The 22,315-nt window shown below is 51.1% G+C and overlaps 1 protein-coding gene across 2 annotated transcripts in view; it reads left to right on the top strand.

The window, feature by feature from the left end:
- The window catches only part of C1QTNF2 (C1q and TNF related 2), a 30,375-nt gene extending 11,784 nt beyond the window's left edge, over positions 1-18,591 (top strand). For both annotated transcript variants that reach the window (XM_083181396.1, XM_083181397.1), the window contains exons 2-3: positions 15,700-15,961; positions 17,676-18,591. In XM_083181396.1, coding sequence (XP_083037522.1) covers positions 15,718-15,961; positions 17,676-18,331 — 900 coding nt within the window. In that variant the 5' untranslated portion in view covers positions 15,700-15,717 and the 3' untranslated portion in view covers positions 18,332-18,591. The remainder of the gene's footprint in view (positions 1-15,699; positions 15,962-17,675) is intronic.
- Positions 18,592-22,315: the final 3,724 nt, after the last annotated feature.

Here is a 22,315-nt window from a genome sequence, read left to right as displayed (position 1 = left end):
AATGCTCTGTAGGTTACCGCATGGGTCCATGTAATGTATGGAGAAACCGCATGGGTCCATTTAATAGTACAACGTGCCAGGACGTTCATCTTTGTATGTTATGTACATACTTATGATTGTTACACCTTTTATTGGTTGGTATTATGTCATCAAAGGGTGTTTGATTCATGGGCCTGATTCAGACCTGATCGCTAGGCACTGCTCCCCCCGGGATCACCGCCCATTGAGCGCTCCCTTAAAAAAAACCACCACTACCTCCCCGGGTCCGGGCAGCGCAGCTGAACTGTCAATCAGCCGCTGCACAGCCCTGCATCCCGTCCCCGGCAGCCGGCGCTGGAGACTTGTATAGAAAGGCTGGAGGGGAGGAGGAGGGAGTCGGGCAGCGCTGAAGCTGCCTCAGTTCAGCGATTGAATTCAGCAGCGCTGCCCGGCTGTAAACAGTGGCAATCTCTGAGAATTTTCCGGGCTTGCCAGACTGGGCACTGAGGCACAGCCCGGAAAATTCTCAGGATTGCCACTGAAGGGGTTAAGCCACTCTGTAGTGCCCCATTATTCACTATATGCCACTGTAGTGCACCTTATTCACATGTTGACACACAGTGGTGCCCATTTTTCACATTATGCCACATAGTAGTGCCCCTTATTCACATTATGCTACACAGTTGTACCCCTTGTTCACATTATGTCTCACAGTAGTGCCCCTTAGTCAGATAATGCCATCATAGTGCCTCTTTTCACATACTGTCACACAGTAGTGCCCCTTATTCTAATTCTGATACACAGTAGTGCCTCTTATTCACATTATTCCACACCGTAGTGCATCTTATTCACATTATGCCACACAGTGGGGAGGAATAATTCACAAGGGATTTAGGCAGGTTGTAACAATTTATTATGCAACTAGTTACCAGGATGCCAAAATGATGGAACATTGCAATGTCAGCTTGGGCAGTTGTGCGTGGCTGAATGGAACAACACTTTAATTGCTCCATTGGGCTCCATCCAGTGGCCGCCAGTGCGCAAAATATTTGAATCCCCCCCCCCCATAAAGGTGAGGAGCAGCTTGAGGGGAGTATCTTCCTTTTCCAACAAGATTAGGTCAAATCTATTCCAACAGTCGGAAAGTCCATGGAATGGTGAAAATGGCCACCTATAGTCGAATACGGCCGCGGATCCCACAATCCAGCAACAGTTTTCGACAATGCAGATTGGACTTTAATCAAAGTCCATTCTGCATACTCCGCCAAGTCACCCGGCAGCTGCAGATGACAGGATCGCATACAATACATCATATCGTATACGATCCCAGTCAAGGCTGCAGGCTGTGATAAATATTCATAGCAGCCCGTAGGATCAGGGACTGCGATGCACGGGGCACGGAAACGCGCCTCGCATCGCAACTGCAGGAAAATGACATGCAATGTGTCACGTCTCAGCCATGTGGATGGCAGCCTTTAGCCTTTTATTACATAGGATAATATCCCCGCATTTATTTGCTGAGAGACTGAGGACAAAATATGTTTTCCACATTTTGGAGATGGGAAAAAAAAATCTGTTATTTTTCTGCCTTTCTGATAATATTGGCCCAGGCCTCTAAATAAAAGATGGATGACCTGGAATTACCCCTTTGCAACGGTAACACTCGAGGTTATTTCACAGATGTAACATCTGTGCAAACTAAGTAATAAACCTCTATACTCCAGTGACACTTTCTCTGTAGAGATATATGTACGCCGCACAATGACCCATAGTTACCTCCCCGCCTGCATTCTGCAGGAGTCTCCCTGAAATAACAGCAATCTCCCTCTCTCCCTCATTAGTCTAGCAATCTCCCTCATGTCACCTAGCCCACATTACACTGTTACATCATAGTTACCTCCCCTCCTGCATTATGCAGGAGTCTCCCTGAAATAACAGCAATCTCCCTCTCTCCCACATTAGTCTAGCAATCTCCCTCATGTCACCTAGCCCACATTACACTGTTACATCATAGTTACCTCCCCTCCTGCATTCTGCAGGAGACTCCCTGAAATAACAGCAATCTCCCTCATTAGTCTAGCAATCTCCCTCATGTCACCTAGCCCACATTACACTGTTACACCATAGTTACCTCCCCTCCTGCATTCTGCAGGAGACTCCCTGACACAGCAGCAATCTCCCTCTCTCCCTCATTAGTCTAGCAATCTCCCTCATGTCACCTATCCCACATTACACTGTTACATGTTTGGGGAAAAAAGGAGAATGAGAGATAGATACATTTACACTGAATCATCAGCACCATTTCCCAGCACTTTACCAAGTATAGTAGCTCTTACTAACTGCTTTGGGGATCATCTACATTTGGATATAAGTCATTTTAAAAGATTCCTCTCAGATGTAGCAGTACACACCTACGCTTCTAGGTGCCATGTTCACAATCTCTTTTCACAATCTCTCCATATATGGAACTAGACACGCCCTCTGGGTGGACCATGACACGCCCCCTCAATGGGACGCTGCTCAAAATTCTATTACCTGCTATAATCTCCCTGAAATTACTTTTCAAAAGTAGGCAAGTATGCAATGACCACGCTACGAGGCAGATTTAACAATGAGCGATATTCTTGTTACCACTCATTTACAAGTTTTAAGTGGTGCACCAGCCAATCAGCATCTGAAATGTGATAGCTGACAGTTAGGAGGTGATTGGCTGGCGCAGCCTTTTTCCCCGTTTCGGCGAGCAGCGATGGAAATAAAAGGGCGTTTCACTCAGGGCCGGTGCTAGGGTGTCCGGCGCCCTCCTGCAAACTGTATATTTTGCGCCCTTTCACATTGCCATTGCAACAAGCTGCAGCCCGATTGTGGTAGCATATGCAACATGCGATCCTACAAAGGATCTCGGGTGCATGTACATGTAAGCATACACCATCTCAGTGCTGTGTCCACAATACGCATACGTTAAGGGCTAGATCACATCGCACGGCATGCATGCAATGTGTGTGCGATGCGATCCGAAAGCAGTACAAAAAGTATGTGCAGCACATACTTTTTGTACTGTGCAATGCGATGCCCGCAGGAGTGCACATCGCATCACACGCTGCTATTTCAGCGTGTATGGCCACCCCTCTCGTGACTGAGGGGGAAAGGAGGGGAGAGATGGAAGAAGAGGGGAGGAGATAGAGGGGGCGGAGTGTTGAGGACTGACAGCGGCACTGGCACAGCACAATTGAGAAGAGGGAAGGAAGGTGATGCGGCGCTGCTGCCTGTTCATCATTTGATTGATAGCTGACAGGTACAGGGAGCAATGGGTAGGGGGCAGATCCGGACATGACATGTCATCCAGGCATTCATAGACCGCGCTACATGCCTCAGCATAAGTGTCCGTGAGTAAGAGGGGGCAGGTCACAGGAGGAGGACAGTGTGTGCGCGGTGCAGGGAGCTGCTCAGCCTCTCCATACTGCCACCTGCTGTCAGACAGGCACTGCGGGTGGCGTGCAGGCTGTGTGCACTCGCGGTGCAGGGAGCAGCTCTTTATACTGCCGCCTGCCCGATGTCAGATAGGCGCTGCGGGCAGCGTGCAGGAGGCAGGGACAGTGAGGGCTGAGGCAGCTTTAGCAGAGCAGGGAGGGAGACAGCGCCTTTTCAGCATGGCGCCTCCCTGCTTTGCAGGAGCTGCTGAGTGGGTAGCGCCGGCCCTGGACTTTCACTGACTTTTATTTCCGAAGGGGAGAAAAATAATTTGATGGTCGGCGATTTCTCTTCCCTTCAGCCACATGCTTGGAGGATGTGATCTTAATCAGGCCCTCAATGATCGGGTGTTGGTCCAAAAAACACGTACAGTAGCTCATCACTGAAGTTACAATTTCCTTAAATGCAACGAAACATACACATTGCCCACATTTGTTGCTGCCCTTTTTTGAGTTCTTCTTGGTGGCCATTTTAATTTCTCCTGAGACGCTCCTACTGCTGTCAGACTTGGCATCGCTCACGGAAAATGTCACATTAATTCCAGGCAGTGAAAGCCACGGATCCTAATAACTGTCAGAAACAAGTATTCTGGGAGTGAGTTGCTGCTTAATATATTCAGGAACCTCCAACTTGTAAAAACAGAGCTGCACATTAATAGACTGTGTACAAAATGGAGGACAGGTCCAGGCTTAACTGAGCTGACTAGACTGAAGCAATTAGGAACAGATTAATGTCATTGTGGCCCAGATCGAACACCAGTTCCGTAACATAGTAGCAGTGCGCCTTGTGCTGGCGAGGCCCTCTGAGCGCATGACATCATGATGTCATGTGTCCATGACATCATGTGTGGTTAAAGTATCAGCCAATCAGCTCCTTATTGCCCTGTTACAGGCTTTGTTGAAAAACGACAGAAGCTGATTGGCAGGTATTTTATGTCTCGCCACTTTATCGCTTTCCGAGGATTAGCTAATGGAACCCTTTGTGATGGTTCTAATATAGATGATTGACAATATCTAGGTCGACAGTCACTAGGTTGACCGCTAGTGGTCGACAGTGACTAGGTCGACACCTATTATTATATATTTGTAAGGACCTTCTGGTCGTATTCCTGTTCCAACCAATTAGATCTGTCACAAAGGGTTTCAGGTCCCTGGGTCGACAATGTCTAGTTCAACAGTGACAAGATCGATAACTAAGAATGGTCAACATACCCTAGATAGACAATGCATACCTCCCAACTTTCAGGGAGGTGGGACAGAGGGATGCGCGCCGAAAAATGCCAGGTGGTGTGGCCTAATTAAAGTGGCATGGTCTATACTCACAGCTCTCCCACGAGGCCACGCCCCCGTTTTGACGCTATGGGGGCATGACGCAGAGGCTCTAGCCATGCCCCCAGCTGTGTGCACAGCGTTTATTCACCGATGCTCAGCAGCCGACATGGGGGACTCCCAACAGCCCCCACCCCTCGTCGTGGGACACTGCCGACCGCAGAAGGGATGCGGGAATTTCCCCGAAAACCGGGACATTCCCACGGTTTTCGGGACTGTTGGGAGGTATGCAGGAGGTTGAGACAAGCTAAATGTCGGCAGCACGTACATGGCTGACACTCATAAGCTCAACAAGAGTTTTTCATGGTTTTTGTTGTCTGTGTCGCATGGCTCGCTGCGATTGGCACACTATTATAATATAATGCTATGTCCACTTGGGTGGTAAAGTATGAACCAAGTTGTTGTTTTGTTTTAAAGAAAATCATGAAAAACTCATGTCGAGGCTGCAGCCCATAGGTAAAAACCACCGCTGATTATTTCCTTATTTATTTTACGTATAGACTGAGTAAATAAAATTATAATTACACTTCATCAGTAGAGATCAGGGCCGGATTGAGCCTTCGGGGGTCCCGTGGCCACTTTAGACAGGGGGTCCCCCTCCCACTTGTCATTACTGGCCGCAAACTGCACGGGAGAATATTACACTGTCAAAACACAGAGTAAAAGCAGTATAAACTTGGTCGATGGGTAACTGCAGGGGAGGATTAATATAAACATAAATATATATATATGAAATACCACATGAAAATCCTGTGTTTGTCCCTCTGGACCTTACTCTGTACAGGCTGACAAGCTCTGCGCTGCCTCTAATTAAAAACCCTCCCATGACGAGGCCGCTGCTGCTGTCCTCCATGGGCTTGAGAAGCATGTAATGAGCTCCACCAATCAGAGCTCAGCACAAGCCTCTCAGCCTCTGCCCTCTTGTGCAAAGTCTCATGGGACTTAATCAACTCCCAGTAATGCATTATTTTGTGGGAAAAATACATGCTAACCACAGGGGGCCCCTAGATAGGGTACTGCCCCCCCTTAATCTGGCACTGGTAGAAATGTCTTTTTTGGGAGGAAGTCGGTCTTCAATAATATTCCGGTTATTTAAGGAGCTTCATCCTCCATAACTGTTGCTATTTTCACTGTTCTGCAGAACGTTATTTCCGGCGGTGGTATCCTGCCAAGACTGTTGTACATGTGTGCAGATCCAGAAATATGTAACATTTTATTTTCTCTATAAACTCCATGAGTGCTCTCATACATTGTACGGCGAGGACACGTCGGAGCCGCTGCTTTTAATTTACTTTCTGGAACTTAGTGGAAACATGTGTTCCGTTATTGTGTCCAGTTCATGAAACTTAAGCAAGAATTTTATTTTTATAGTTTTGGATGAAAAACCCTACCACGCTCTCTGTGGAATAGCTCAGCCCAAGTGCTCTATGCTCTGTGTCAAGTGTTTGTAACCTGCTAACACTGGTCATCAAGTGAAGCAAGAGATTCTGAGACTGTAAGGGGTCAATTTATTAAGATGGGCCACTCAGCGCATGGATTGAAACCTATTTCCTGGCGTAGCAGTTAAACATCCTAGCACCTCATGTGTGTGTACCTCTAGCATGTTAAACCTTAACTTATCTTAACATTAAACCTGAAATAAAGACTCGGAGACATAGGTTTGGCAGAAATTGTTAGCTGATTTATTATTTGAAATATTTAAGCTAGTTTTGAATTGATTAAACTAATTTAAATAAATGGTGGCCAAGAAAGAACGGCTACTAAACTAAACTCCACCCCCAAACACAGCATACGTAATCAAACTACCCTACCAAGCGGTATCCACTCGACCTACTACATTGACTACCACCCAGCCAGGTGGTCTCGCTGCCCCCGAGCGGGTGATCGAGCGAAAGGCCTAAGTCAATGAATAGGCGAGCGCACCGAAAACAATCTATATACGTTGCATAAACGGGTAATGAAGGCTAAAAAACTATTAACCTGCCGTTCTTTCCCGCCAAGGCATGAACCCAGATCCCAGGGTACAGCCCCGCCACCAGCCTAGCAACAACCAGAAGCAGATCCTCCAGAAACATAAACAGCCCCTCTGGTACTAAATGAACCCCATCAGGCCTAAACAGGTGACGGCACCTAAACCTAATCCGTGCATGAGGTATAACAGCACCGCCGGCCGCTAAAACCCACCTTGCAACAGCCGAATTAAGCTTCTGTCTGGCCTCGTCAACCGCCTTAGCATCTCTGGCCCCTCTCCAACAAATAGGAGGCACAATAAAAGACCACACTAACCTACAGTGTGGCCAGGCTGCACCAATGGCCTCCAAGTCACTCAAGATCCGGGCCCGCAATCTCAATTGTGACATTTTCCCAAGGTCGTTGCCACCGAGATGAAGCACCAGGACTTCGGGCACACCGAACCTGTGAACACTCACCATAAGGAATGACTTCAAGGTGCCCCAAGTCATTCCCCTAACCCCCAACCACCTAATGGATTGAGAGCAAGGAAACTCAGGCCCCTCCCCAGAGGCAACCAACCTAGCAGCCCAATAGATAAAGGAGTGACCCACTACCCACACCTTTAACCTATCGTACCCCACACCTATAAAAAGGAGAAGAAAAAAGAAGCCATTAGTAAGGTTGTATTGATATGAAGGGACAGGACCTGCTGAGGGACTCTTAATTAAGACTATAGCCGAATTAAAAGGTCAATTCAGTCCGTCAGGTCAGGCAAAAAGTGAGAAAACTCCGGACGATGGCCCAACAGCAGAGCGTAGCTAATCCCCGAGTAGGAAGGACAAGTGTAGGGGTAACAAAGGATCATTCAGCATCCAAACAAAACAAACAAGACAGCACAGCGCGCTCAGGGCAGGAGGTGAGGCCTAATATATTTCTTATAGCTAGCAGAGCGCCACCTCCCTAAGGCCTTAATGTCCCCAATCGATTGCCCGGCCACAGCAGCAGATGTGGCCGCCCCAATGCGAAAGGAATGGGTACCGAACTCCCTAGGGGAGAGACCCATTCCCGCCAAACAGTGACGCAACATCCAGCGAAACTGATAAAGAGTCACCGGAGACTTGTCATAATGCAAGAGCCCTCGCGGGGCGGCCGCACCAATTCATACTGCGAGGCAAGAGCCACCGGGCAGACCCCACCGGACTCACGGGCGCTAATGATACCCATCTTCCCCTAGCCGCCTGATCTGTTTTGGACCGCCTAAGCCGCACCCATAGTGACCCAGAATCTAACCGCACATCGGACAACAGAAGGACTGCTTCTCTGGACTTAGCTGGCGCTACAATTTCAGATACCCGGAAAGCCCCGTGGAATGCCAAAGAAAAAGCCAGGCGGAATAGGAGGGTCTCGTACTCTGAGTCAGCGCAGCGACCCACCCCATCCATCAGGGCCGGGAGCATGAAAGCATCTATAGGACGCCGGACGTCCAGGGGGACTGGGTAAACACGGGACCATCCTTTCATTGCTCTGGTAACTAAGAAACTTTTTGTGTAGTCAGGATAGCCCTTAAGTCTACAGAAAAAGGAAATCCCTGCTAAACAGCGGGACGCCACTGCCCTGGACCTGCAAGAGCTGTACAAATGCCACAAGAAGGACGACAAGCGCTTGTACCCCTGCCTACCTGAACGCACGGCCCCTCCAGAGAACTCCTCCCACTCCGTCCAAGCCTGCCGATATGTCCTAAGGGTAGCAGGCGTCAGGGAGGACTCGGCTAACCCCTCCATTCCGGCCCGATCACCTGCCAAACAGAAGAGGGGCAGGGAACCCCCACAGAGTCAGCATCGGGAGCCAGTTCCCGAAAGCGTTGCCACTGTAAGCGAGAAAGGGCATCAGCCACCTCGTTCTCGACCCCGGGCACGTGCCGCGCCCTGAACAATATGTTGAAGTGCAAACATTGGAGAAACAGGTGACTCAACACGCGCAACACAACAAGCGATTTGGCCCTCTGGTTGTTAATGGCGTGCACCGCCCCTAAATTATCACACCAGAAAAGCAGACTCCTGTTCGCCAGACGAGGTCCCCAGATCTCCATGGAAACCATAATGGGGAACAACTCCAACAGCAGCAAGTCTCGTGTCAGGCCCGACTCAAACCAACCAGGGGGCCAAGGAGCAACACACCAGCTACTCGCTAAAAAACAACCAAAACCAGTGGAACCTGCGGCATCAGTGAACAACTGCAACTGGAGATTGTCCACAACCGGGGCCAACCAGATCCGCACACCATTGAAATGCTGGAGGAATGCCGCCCAAACCTCCAGGTCTCGCCTGATCTCGCTCGACAGGCGGACTAGGTGATGCGCTCTGGCCACCCCAGCAGTGGCGCGTTCCAACTTTCTACAAAATAACCTGCCCATAGGGTTAACTTTACAAGCAAAATTCAGCTGCCCCAGCAAAGACTGAGCTTGACGTAATGGGACTTTCCTGGCTCGGCGACAAACGTCTATGGCCTCGAGCTTCGTGACCTTATCCCGCGGTAGCGAGCAAAGCCCCTGCACAGACAGGGCCCTCCGTCTTTTCTTCCGCAATCGGGACCCCGAAGTGACGGAAAAGAAAACGGATACAATCCAGGATGGCCGCACAACGAGTGGACCTAGCCGGCCCTACACACAGAAAGTCGTCAAGGTAATGAGCGATCCCGCTCTCCCCCGACGACTGCTCCACACACCAAAGCAAAAAGGTACTGAACCTCTCGAAAAAGGCACAGGATACCGAACACCCCATCGGTAAGCATTTGTCGATTAAATATTCCTCTCCTATGCGAAAGCCCATTAACCTGAAAGCATTGGGGTGTAATGGAAGCAGCCTGAATGCAGATTCAACATCGATCTTAGCCATATGGGCCCCTGTACCGTATGACCTAACCATAGCCAGAGCATCGACAAATGACTGATAAGCCACTGAACAGCATGCCTCCGGGATGGCGTCATTGACAGAGAAACCCGCAGGGTAAGACAGATGTTGAATTAGACGGAATTTGCCAGGGACCTTCTTGGGCACGACTCCTACCAGGGAGATAACCAAGCCATCTACCGGGGGCTGGGCAAAGGGGCCGGCCATACCCCCCCAACTGTAATTCCTTGTCCACTTTTTCCCTCAGGGAGTGAACGAGCAGACTGCAGGTTTCTGAAGGAGCCCACTCTAACTACGCCCTGAACTGGCAACTGGAACCCCTGACTAAAACCCTGAAACAAAAACTCTGCAGTCGCCCTATCTGGGTATCGGCTAAGCCAGCCGGCCATCGCCTCAACCCTAACCGGTGTATGAGCCCTATCGAGGATTCCCGTAGGGACCCGCCTTGGAGGAGGAACCTGCGCCTGCCCCTCTGCCGGGGCGGCCGCCCCGAAAGCAGTTGGAGGCAGGATGGTTCCCTGAACAATTGATGCAGACATGTTTAAACCTGCACTTCTTTCCCAGCTGGCAAGAGGACTTGTTATAGGCAAAACATTTCCCTTTCGCTTGTCCTGTACCAGCAGGCCGGGCCCCAGGCGCAGGGCCGGTGCAAGGCACCGGAGCGCCCCAGGCGAGTCGGGGTGGGGGCGCCCCGGTGCCGGGGGGGGGTGGTACCTGTGAAAAAACGTGCGTCCCCGGCGTCCCTGCTGAGCGCTGGTGCGTGCAGGGGTGTCCGTGCCGCCGGGGGAACCTGCGGCGCTGTTATTGTGTGTAAGCTGGCCGCGGCCGGCGGGGTCCCTACAGTGAATAGAAAATAACTATCGCTACCCGCGCTAGTTATTTCCTATTCACTGTAGGGACCCCGCCGGCCGCGGCCAGCTTACACACAATAACAGCGCCGCAGGTTCCCCCGGCGGCACGGACACCCCTGCACGCACCAGCGCTCAGCAGGGACGCCGGGGACGCACGTTTTTTCACAGGTACCGTTCGCTAAATGCTGGGGGTGAGGGCGAACTGCCGCCCTCCAGGTGCCGGCGCCCTAGGCAAATGCCTAGAGCTGCCTAGTGGTGGCGCTGGCCCTGCCCAGGCGTAGGGCGTTATGCCTGCGGGGTGCCCGGTGAAACCCTGGGCACAGTGGAGGGGGCCGCAGCCGCCGCAGCCGCCATAGCTACACCCTCGACTGCGCTCAGATGGACCCTGACCACTTCCATCCACACCTCGACATCCTTACACCCCAGATCTAATATGTGCAAGCAATCCTGCTTGCATCGTAACTGCTCGTCGTAGGTACGCCAAGCAGTGCCACCATATTTGAGGTGCATGTCATGGACCATATGGATGTTCCTTATGACATTCATATGCTCCTCAGGTCTGTCCTCAAGGTAGCAGGCTGCGAAAACGCACAAACCTGCCAGCCAGTTATCATAGGAGCGGTATGCCTCCGCGCCTATCCCCCCTTTACCCTTGGCTTCTTTGAACGCCTTCTTGGACTCCTCTGTTAGGCTGAATACATCCACAAAATCCCCCTTTTGAATTTTAACCCTACAGCTCTCTCTAAGGCCCCTCAACACTGCCGTGTAGTCGCAGTGAACCACCCCGGGAAGGTTACGCCTCTTGCGTTCCCTACGCGATAAGGCCGCCTTCTTCCTCCATTTGGTCCCCTGTGCCAATCGCCCAGCGGCCTTTTTAGCATACTTAGCAGCCCGCTTGCGGGCCTTTGCCGCGCTGCCGTGGTCAGACCCACTGGCAGAAGAAGAGGAAGAAGTAGATCGGGTGCCCTGGGAGCTACCTGAAGACCCCCCAGAAGCAGACCCTGCCCCCTCCTCATCAGAGGCCTCACCTGACGACTCTGGCTGAGCAGCCCATGTGGCATTGTCCGTGTCAGCACCGTCAGCCGTGTCGACCTCCTCACCGTCGACACCGTCGGCATCAGGGAAATCCTCTGCCATGGCAGTATCATACTCGTCAGGGACGGGGACTGAGCGGCCCGAGGCCCGGCGTGAGGGACCCCACCTACTGGCCCGCCATGGGGTGGGTTCAACGGTGTCAGGGTTTCGGGGAGACCTCCCCTCCATCACCGCTACTGCGTCGCCCATATCTTGGATGGCCCGCATGAATTGGGAGCAACCCCGGGTGACACCCCTCTGGCCGAGGCCGGTGACCTCCCACTAGCACCGTCACCACCCGCGTCCCGTGGCATTGCCAGCACCAGGGGAGCCAGAGCCCCAGCAACCGAGGACAAAGCAGCAGAGAGCACCTCGGGGTCAAAGGCCACGTCGGCAGATCCCGCCGCAGGGCCACGACTAGTCCTCCGACCGTGTCGACCCCCGCGGGAAGAGCTTCTGCCCCGAGCATGTCCTGAACCCCTGGGCCCCCCACCCGCAGCGTCACCCCCGGCAAGCCGGGACCTATTGCCCAGCAAGGTGGGCAGAAGTGGCCTCGGGGACCCCGGCGGGGAATCCCTCGCTATCCCCAGGTATTGACGTGCCCCCTCACCTCCCCATGCCCTGGCTGGCGTGTGCATAAGCGGTGCCCTCTGAGCCCCAGCAGCAGGTTGGGGGTTTTGAATGAGGCCCCTATCAGACAGAGGAGACGCGCTCCTCTGTGACCTCGCTGCGTCACCCCTCCCGGGACCCCCCCGCCGACTCCTAGGAGAGGCCGGGGATGCAGAGGCAGCATTAGGCCCCCCCCGCAGACACATGCCGCGACGCGGCTCCACGCCACCCACCAGCCGACCCGGGGGCTGGGTCTAGCAGACACGGCCCTCCTCACACGCCGACCTGCGTGAGGCGCCGCGCGGTCGGCGTGGCGGCGGGCAGCTGGGCGTCCTCTGCCGCAAAGCGGGCAGGCAGCCTGGCAGAACGCCGTGGGCGCGGGGACCGCGAGGACATGTCTAGCAGGGAAAGGTGCTAAAGTGGGAGCTCAAGGGAAAAACGTCCACTCACCAAAATTTCAGCAGGAAAGAGGGAAGACTCCTCCCTTTCCTGACCCAATATTCAGCTAACTCTGCCATTCCCAAGCACGATATTGGATCCCGGAGTCACATGCTCCCCAAGGGTCACACACACAGCCTGGTATGTTTAACCTATTCCATGCCTAGTGCTGGCATTACATTAATCATAGAGACACTGTGCTGTCTACTGTTACCTTTGGAAACGGGTTTGATGAAGTCATGAAGGGAGGATAGGCGGGGGGGGGGGGAGGAGCAGGTACTTTTTGCCTGGGTCCGGGTCTAATGGAGGGTGTCGGATCCTGCTCCCTCCTCCCCAGTTGTAGAGCTGAGCAGTGGGAGAGAGAGAGGACAGGCTGCTGGTGCAGCACAGCCTCTCTCCCCCAGCTCAGCACAAGCAGCTCAGTACTGTGTGCTGAGCTGGGGAGAGAGGCAGCTACAGCGGCAGCCTGTCCTCCCTCCCCTTCCTGGGGAGCCACACCCACTGCCATCAAACTGACTCACTGGCAGTGGGCGTGGCTCCCCTATTTGAAAATTGACTGCAGCCCTCAAGCCATTTTTATTTATTTAGCACCATCTAGAACAGGGATGGGGAACCTTTGGTCCTCCAGCTGTTGTTGAACTACACATCCCAGCATGCCCTGCTACAGGTTTGCTATTTGGCTACGCTAAAACTGGGATGTGTAGTTCAACAACAGCTGGAGGGCCGAAGGTTGCCCATCCCTGATCTAGAAGATAATAGAATCTGATTGGTTGCCCGTAGCAACATACCATCCACAATAGAATTCCTGTGTTAGTAAATTTACTCCAATGAGAGTTAAGTAGAAAAAGGCTGCAGCCAGTCACAGCACATCTGGGTCGCTACGAGCAAGCCATCACTGATGCTACTCACAGACAGAGACACAACATCGGCCACAGGAAATTACAAATTCTAAAAGCTGTAAGCAAATAAAGAGATAGAGGAATTCATGATGGAATGTTCCCATATATTTCAGGAAACGGAAATACAATAATAACTTGCGGAATAAGACAAGTCTAGGTCGTCTGGAAACGGACTTATATCATAACGTTTTCACTGGAAGCAGGAAAGCTTAAATATAGTTAGAAATCTAGTTACAGCAGTCCATGAGCAGGGCCGTCTTAACATTAGGAAGGGCCCCTGGGCAACCTAGTTCACTGGACCCCCCCCCCCAATTAGTTTGCCCAGGAGCCCACAGTCACCTCCCCAACCCTCACCTCTCTGGCTCCGTGCGGCAGCCAGTCAGCTTCCGGCGGCCGGGGATCCGATCATCTTCGCTGGGGGATCCGGGCAGCGGGATCAGGGCAGCGGCGGTAGCTAGGAGCCTGCCCTGAAGTGGCAAGGCGCTATTAACTGGCGGGGCGGGAAGCGCTGTTGCATTTGAAAAGACTGGCCAGACGCTGATTGGCTGAATTCAGCCAATCAGCATTCGGCCAGTCTTTTCAAATGCAGCAGCGCTTCCCGCCCCACCGGCAAATAGCACTAATGGGAAAGATGGTGGCCGGGTGGCGGGGATCCGACCATCCTCGCTGGGGAAGGGGATCAGGGTGGCGGTAGCTAGGAGCCCGAAGCGGCAAAGCACTATTTGTCGGCGGGGGCGGGAAGCGCTGTTGAATTTGAAAAGACTGGCCGGATGCTGATTGGCTGAATTCAGCCAATCAGCATTCAGCCAGTCATTTTAAATGCAGCAGCGCTTCTCGCCCCCCCTGCTGGCAAATAGCGCTTCGCCGCTTCGGGCTCCTAGCTACCGCCACCGATGCCCTGATCCCCCTGCCGGATCACCCAGTGAGGGTGATCAGAACCCCGGCACACGGACCTCCGAAATTAAATTCACTGCTAGCTAGGAGGTGAAGCGCTATTTGCCGGCGGGGTGGGAAGCGCTGTTGCCTTTTCAAAGACTGGCCGGATGCTGATTTTCTGAATTCAGCCAATCAGCGTCCAGTCTATTCAAATGCAACAGCGCTTCCCGCCCCGCCGGCAAATAGAGCTTCGCCGAATCAGGCTTCTAGCTACCGCCACCGCCCTGATCCCCCTGCCCGGATCCCCCAGCGAGGGTGAGCGGATTCTCGGACCCCGGCCACCATCTTTCCCATTGGGCTGGGCCCCTAGGTCCTAGGGCCCCTGGGCAACTGCCCATCGTGCCCAATGGGAAAGACGGCACTGCCCATGAGGGCCGACTCAACGCACATCCTGCACTCATTTAGTCATACTCAACTCTCTCTCTCCGTCCGATGCCAGCAGCACCACGGCAACTAACACTGGTAAAATGGCCACCGCAACTATTTTCCGGTGGTTCGCATATGCACAATAGAGGTGTTCCCAGAAACGCGATGCATGCGCCATGTTCTCGGAGACCTGAGCCCTACACCCCCAAAACAGTATCTGGATCTCCCACATCCCATATGCTTCCTAGTGAAGCAGACTTGATGTGGGAGATAATGTGGTGAATTGCATCCTTTATAGCCCCGCCCCCTCATTTTAAAGTCTCCTCTCCGGGAGAAGCCGGCTGGAGAGGAGACTGTCAGCAGCACTTTGGGGGCGTGGCCTGATGGAGATGTCAAGCCCCACCCCCCGGCACTGAAAATCCAGCAATTCACGAGTCTTCGGGGAAGGGGCGGGGCTAAATGATGCAATTTGTAGTATTTGGGAGTGTTGCCCACTTTTCTGGGGGGCTTGGAGGGGGACCCAATTTTGGGAGACTCCCGGGTCATTCCGGGTAGGCAACCCTGGGTAAAGGGCAGGGTCAAGTGACACAGGAGTCCAGACCCCCCCACCGCATGCATACCTGCGCACAGTATTTCTTCATGGGAGAGGGACCCAGAGCTGTGAATATCCCCCCACAGTGATGGAACTTGGGGGCGTGTCTCACGAAAGTGGCATTTCCACTAGCTGCGAGACCACACCCCCTAATTTTGACAGACAAATCAGTTTTGGACAAGTAAGCAATATAGTGCAGGAAAGCTTATTTTGTCAGATGCATTAAGGTTGTTTTCCTTTTTTTAACCTTTTTTTTTTAACTCGTACATATTCTAAAAATATTTTTTCCCCTATCAGCTCACTATAGGTTCAGCGATGATCGCTCTGATGCTCCTAGTTTGGGCCGCCCAGTGCGCCGCTGATAACCTGCTCACCAGTGCCGCTAAGGGAGAGTCCCACAAAGACACCTCACAGCTTTTCTGCAGCTTACCCGGTCCTCCGGGACCACCGGGAATTCCAGGACACCCTGGAAATACTGGCACCATAGGAAGGATGGGTTTTCCGGGAAAAGACGGGAAAGATGGAAAAGACGGGGATAAAGGAGAACAAGGAGAGGAAGGTAACTGATCTGTTCCAGAAGCATGGATATGTGAACCTTGGGAGGTACTGTAGAACTTCCATCCAGAGGTTGTCTGAACTGTGGTTTTGACTTGCATGAGGTGGTGGCAGCCATTTTGTCAGCTGAAAAAATGATATCTGTGAGACATCAGGCAATTTGTTCACACAAACTGTTCTGCCGCCAAAATTTGGAACAGGCATGGGTAACAGCAAACGGGCTGATTCTGTGTCACACGCAGTGGCTGATGTTGCTGCAAGTGGGATGCTATGACCCCCATTTATTTTACCAAATTACAAGAGCAGGAGATCTGTCATAAACAGTCTTCCCTTCCGCATACGCACTACTCCGGAAAAGTCAGGGCGTTCTCATTTGAGCCTGCATTGGTGGCACTCAGAAACGCAGATCCATCCAAGTTCCTTCAGTTTACATACCTTCCAACTTTGGATGCCCAGCAGGCGGGATGCTGCTGCTGCGCGCCGCAGGCGCGTCGAAATTTTCGGGGGCGTGGCCTAAGTTGGGGCGTGGCCTATACTCACGGCTCCCCGCGAGGCCACGCCCCCATTTTGCCGCTATGGGGGCATGACCCAGAGGCTCTGTGAGCCTTTAGCCATGCCCCCAGCCCCCTGGCTGCGGGAATAGACGCTGTGCGCATGCGCACAGCGTTTATTCCCCGCTGCTTAGCAGCTGACAGGGGGGAATCCCAACAGCCCCCCCACACCGCGGGACACTGCTGCCCGCGGGTGGGACAGCGGGACAGGCCCTGACAATCGGGACTGTCCCGATAAAATCGGGACTGTTGGGAGGTATGAGTTTAGGATGGAGTATGCGGTCCTTTGCATACAATGTATAGTTTGTAATCCTTTTCCTGGCTGCGGGGTCCAATGGATCCTTGGTGCAGCAGTGCCAATTCCCGTCTCCGATCCAATGCGCACAGGACCGCGCATCAGATCAGAATTGCGATTTGGGTCCTTTTAATTCAATTTCAATTTCTGCCTCAGAATCGGATGAAAAGGGCTCAAATCAACTAGTGAATGGGTGCATCAGTATCAATAAAATCAGCTACACCATTAATATAACATGGATCCACAGTTTTGTGTGATTCAGAATAAGTCCGCATGTGCAAAAATACCAGTGATATCACTTATACAGTAATAACCATTGGCGGCTCCAGAGGGGGGGCTGCAGCACAATTCAAATAGGGGAGCCACACCCACTGCCAGTTTGGAATGAGTTGGTGCAGTTCCACTATTTGAATTTTGAACTGTGCTGCAGCACCACCTCTGAAGCCTTTGCTTGCAATAACCATTACTTTCAAAGGGCCAAACTGATACAATTAAGTAGCGATTTACCCAATCTTATATGGGTGTTGTCTTTGGTATCAGCAGACGCATTGGCAGATGTATAAATAATATGGTGAAGTTTGTCAGTCAATCCATTCTTACATAAATGCAATAGCAACTCCCTTGTTTGTTATGTGCGCGGTGTGCCAATGGAATTGCAAACAATATCCTCATTCATTTTCCCTTGCACCTCGCAGGAAAATGAGCAAATTGTCACCTTCCTTATTGAATGGTCTCATGCCCAGTTAGATGATGTGGTTATGTCCAGTGGCATATCGCCAAAAGTTGAGTTATACATGAATGGTCCTCGTTACATCGATGATATATCTTTTGTATAAGTACACACCAAACATGTGAATATACTTCTCCCATAGGTACACCTGGCAGAGTTGGAAATCCTGGAAAACAAGGATTCAAGGGGAAGCAAGGCGCAATAGGAAGAGCTGGGCCAAGGGGTCCAAAAGGTATTCGTGGTGACACTGGCAAGGCAGGAGAAGGAGGAACTAAGGGACCAAAGGGAAAGAAAGGCGACACAGGAATGGCAGGCCCATGCAGCTGCGGCACAAAGAAAGCAAAGTCCGCATTTTCTGTCGCGGTCACAAAGAGTTACCCCAAAGAGCGCTTGCCCATCAAATTTGACAAAGTCCTGATGAATGAAGGAAGACATTACAATACGTCAAGCGGGAAATACGTATGTAGCATACCGGGTATTTATTTCTTCACGTATGACATTACGTTGGCCAACAAGCACTTGGCCATCGGCCTGGTTCACAACGGCCAGTACAGGATAAAGACTTTTGACGCTAACACGGGGAACCATGACATCGCCTCCGGCTCCACCATCCTTCCTCTGAAAGCAGGAGACGAAGTGTGGTTGCAGATCTTTTACTCGGAACAGAATGGACTTTTTTATGATCCGTACTGGACGGACAGTATCTTTACCGGCTTTCTTATCTACCCTGAGCAAGAGTATATCGATGAAACGAAGGAGAAGATGGTCAAGGCCAAGGAAACAACAGATGTGAGTTGAGAAGAGTACCTTGGACATTCGTTGTCCTCTAGAACTCTGGACGTGTGCTCACACTTACCTCCTATTAAAAAACAAATGAGAATAATATGATATTTTGTAAATCTGTATGGCATGTCTAGGACACCTGTGGATCTCCAGATGTTCACAAGGTCCACCATGCTCTTGTAGTTCAAGGACAACTTTGGGCCTTCCATAAATGGAAAGTGGACCCTTTCCTCCCACGTAAATCCACGTTGTGCCTAGATCAGGCCTGGTCAACCTGTGGCTCTCCAGATGTTGTGAAACGACAAATCCCATCATGCCTTACCACAGTTTTCCTATAAAGTAGTGTTAAAACTGTGGCAAAGCATTGGATTTGTAGTTTCACAACATCTGGAGAGACACAGGTTGGCCAGGCCTGGCCTTGATGAATGCGTGCTGATAACAGAAAAGAAGGGTGTTGTTTACATTGTACTGTAATAGTAATAAATAATGCTAAGTATACTTCCCACAATTATGCAATATGTTACTATTACCTGCAAGGTCAAAGGTTCCATTCCCTCTTCAATCTGTCCTCAAGATCTTTGATTACCATTAGCAGCACAGGTCAGGTGTATATTTCCACAGTGTGAGATGTACACTCTGGGGGTTATTCTGATTGACTGACAGGTACACATTAGTTCGGATTACGTATTCCTGCTAATTGCGCGTGCGTAAACTACGCAATGCGCATGTGCAATGGTGGCACTCCGCACTCGGACGGATCGCTACACACAAAAAATGTCCACCGAACACTCTCGGACAATATGGGCGTAATGTGGGCGTATATATGGGTGCGGTTTCACCGAGCGGCCGTCACACAACACTCACAAGATCTTCGGACCAAACAAGTAGTTTCCACGTCTCGGAGGGCAGTAGTTCATGTGCACCGCGTTCGGTGGGGCAATCAGTACGCACAGCCCCAAATTTACTTTCCGCTGAACACAATATTAACTGAGTCCTCTGGTCAATTTCTTTTAATTACCCCATTCCTCTACTGAGATTTCATGCATTAACCCAGTCATTGCAGAATGCAAAATTTTGGGACACATAAACGCAGGTATAGTTTGGAAACTGCCACATTCTTACAAAATACATTGTAATGTTGTAAGGGTTAATGTAAAGTGAAATTTGGGTGTACAAGCATTTAATTGAAAGGAATTGAGACCATAGAGTTTGGCTAGTTGTTTAATGGGTTTGAAGCATGAGTTCCGTTCGGATTTGTAAAAAATACAACAGAGGGCGTTCGGTCGGCTGTCCGGCCGCTTGGTCGCAGAAAGACCATGTGAAGTTGGTGAGTTCCATCCGCACACGGTGGTGTTGATGCAGAACCTCGCCACTCCCTCTTACGAGATCGTCCATCTGTACAGACGCGGTGGCCTTGTAGGCTCATCGCATGGATGTGTGGTGCGCCCAGTCCTATCCAAATTAACGCACATACGAATGAGTGAACCCTCGATAAGGCCCTCTGGAACGAGTGATAAGGCCCTCTGGAACGAGTGATAAGGCCCTCTGGAACGAGTGATAAGGCCCTCTGGAACGAGTGATAAGGCCCTCTGTTTGGACAGGACTCTTCCATTCTGTCAGCATTTGCAACTGCTCCACCCCACCGGAAGTCCCCTTTTCCTCCCTTCCACCACCCACAGTTGCTGAAGGAAAGAACGGGGGGAGGCAGGCAGACTATGAAAAAAGACTGGGACGGAGAGGAGTACAGAGGGGGGAGATGGGGTGGAGGGAAAGCGATGAGAGACGGAGATAAAATGTTGATGGGGACAGAGATGAGAGACAGGGAGATGGTGATTGGAGCATAGATCAGAAGCTGGCAGACATAAGGTGGTAGGGGTATTGAGTTAAGGGAAAGAAGGTGAGGGGCAGAGATGATAGGTGGAGAAGAGGTAGCAAGGGGGACAGAAATGAAATACACGGAGACAGATGAGAGATTGTGAGACAGGAAGAGGTGGTAAGGGGATGCGTACACATTCCCACCCAGACTGCGCCCCTGCCCAAAAAAGTTTGCCACCTCCTCCCTACCTGCTTGTTGTTTCCTCTCTGACCGCAATCTGCAGACCTGCTCGCATTACAAAGGTCTCTCACACAATGGCCGCCGCCTCACGGCAGACCATTATGAAAGATGCTAGAGGAGACCACCGCCTCCTCTAGCATCAATAACTTTCTGCTGTGAGGCACCTTGGGGTCTGCGGGGGATTATGCCACTGTTGTCAGCCTATTTGAAATAGAAAGGAACATCAGGCCTAAGAGTTGGTGTATGGCTACACAGATTGGACACAGCAGTAGCGACGCAGGTGCCATGTTTTTGTACAAACTCTCAGCTGTGGGCAGATACACATCCCCAAAACACCTGCGTTTTTCAAACCACTTATTGTAAACTCCCTGTTTACCCTCCAAGCGGTCACTTCCTGACGATCGCTTTAACTGAAAACCTCATTGTGAGTGGGATTAAAGCGGCACATGTGCAATGCGATAATACCACATGCAGTTTGCCGATTATTTATTTATTACCAGTTTCTTATATACAGTAACGCACACATATTCCGCAGCGCTGTAGAGAATATTTGAACATTCACATTAGTCCCTGGCCCAGTGGAGCTTACAATCTATATTCCCCACCACATGTACACGCACACACAGACATTCTGGGGTTAATTTGTTAGGAGCCAATTGACCTACCAGTATATTTTTGGATTGTGGGAGGAAACCGGAGTACCCGGAGGAAACCCACGCAAGCACGGGGAGAATATACAAACTCCGCACAGTTAGGGCCATGGTGGGAATCAAACCCATGACGTCAGTGCTGTGAGGCAGTAATGCCAATCACTACACCATCCGTACCTCCCAAAGGCATGCCTGCATGTCCATTATTGTCAGTCTGATGCTGTTTGGGGGCAGTAATAGTAATTTAGTGCTGTGTCCTGGGGACCTAACTCAGATCACTAAAGCAGGACAGGTCTACTTGTAATAGATGCCTCATGCTGCATTGCCACACAGAGGTAGCAGCAACGATAGCTTCTCCAACCACAGCTGAATGAGGCCAATATGTCACCTATACATTGCCTAATAGCGACCTTATCCTTCACTCTACACCCCTGATCCCAGCAGCCATTGCTACTACAGGAAGCAGCCTGCTGCAGCACTTCTTCTCCTGACCAGACTTAAGGAGAGAAGAAATAGATGGATAGATCTAAGGGGCCAGATTCTCTAAGCTTCAAAAGTGATAAAAAGGAGAGTGATAAACAGCCAGCCAATCAGCTCCTACCTGCCATGTCACAGACTGTTTGAAAAATGTCAGACAGGAGCTGATTGGCTGGCTGTTTATCACTCTCAAATTTATCACTTTTAAAGCTTAGAGAAGGAAATCACGTATCACTGGCTCATTATTTACATATCTTGGGTTGAGTAAACGAACAAATGAAGAGCCCGTGATAAAGCAACTTAAAATCATCAACTGAATATGTCTGTAGGCGATATTAATCATGTCCCAAGCTGTGAAGGTTAGCAGATAAATAATCTGCATAATAAATGGTCATGGTCATAGAGGTCATAGTCATAAATAAAATGTGTATAATTGGTAGAATGAATGGGATAAATTTACTAATATAGTAGTTCTGTTGAAGTAATACCCCTTTCACACCAGAAAATGCAGGAACTTACCCGGGAATACAATCAAGGGATCAAGCAGGGACATTACCGGGTTTGCCCGTTTCACACCAGCCTAGTCCCTGCATTTTCTGGTGTGAGGGGGGGAGAGACAGCCCTGGGAGGGTGCCTGTGGCACTGTGCCCATGCATCCCGCTGCTGCCAGTCCCTGGACCCCCCCCCCCCCCCCTCCCAACACACACAACTATTTGCAGCAGCGGCGTCTGGGAGCTTGTAGCGCTATTTGCCGGACGGGAGCGCGGGAAGCGCCGCTGAATGTGAATTTTTTTTAAAAGACTACCCGGATGCTGA

The sequence above is a fragment of the Crinia signifera genome, chromosome 4 (assembly GCF_055691185.1).
Source record: "Crinia signifera chromosome 4, ASM5569118v1, whole genome shotgun sequence".
NCBI classification, from domain to species: Eukaryota; Metazoa; Chordata; class Amphibia; order Anura; family Myobatrachidae; genus Crinia; species Crinia signifera.
The sequence above is the reverse complement of the archived record's forward strand: the minus strand, read 5'-3'. Positions and strand labels throughout refer to the sequence as shown.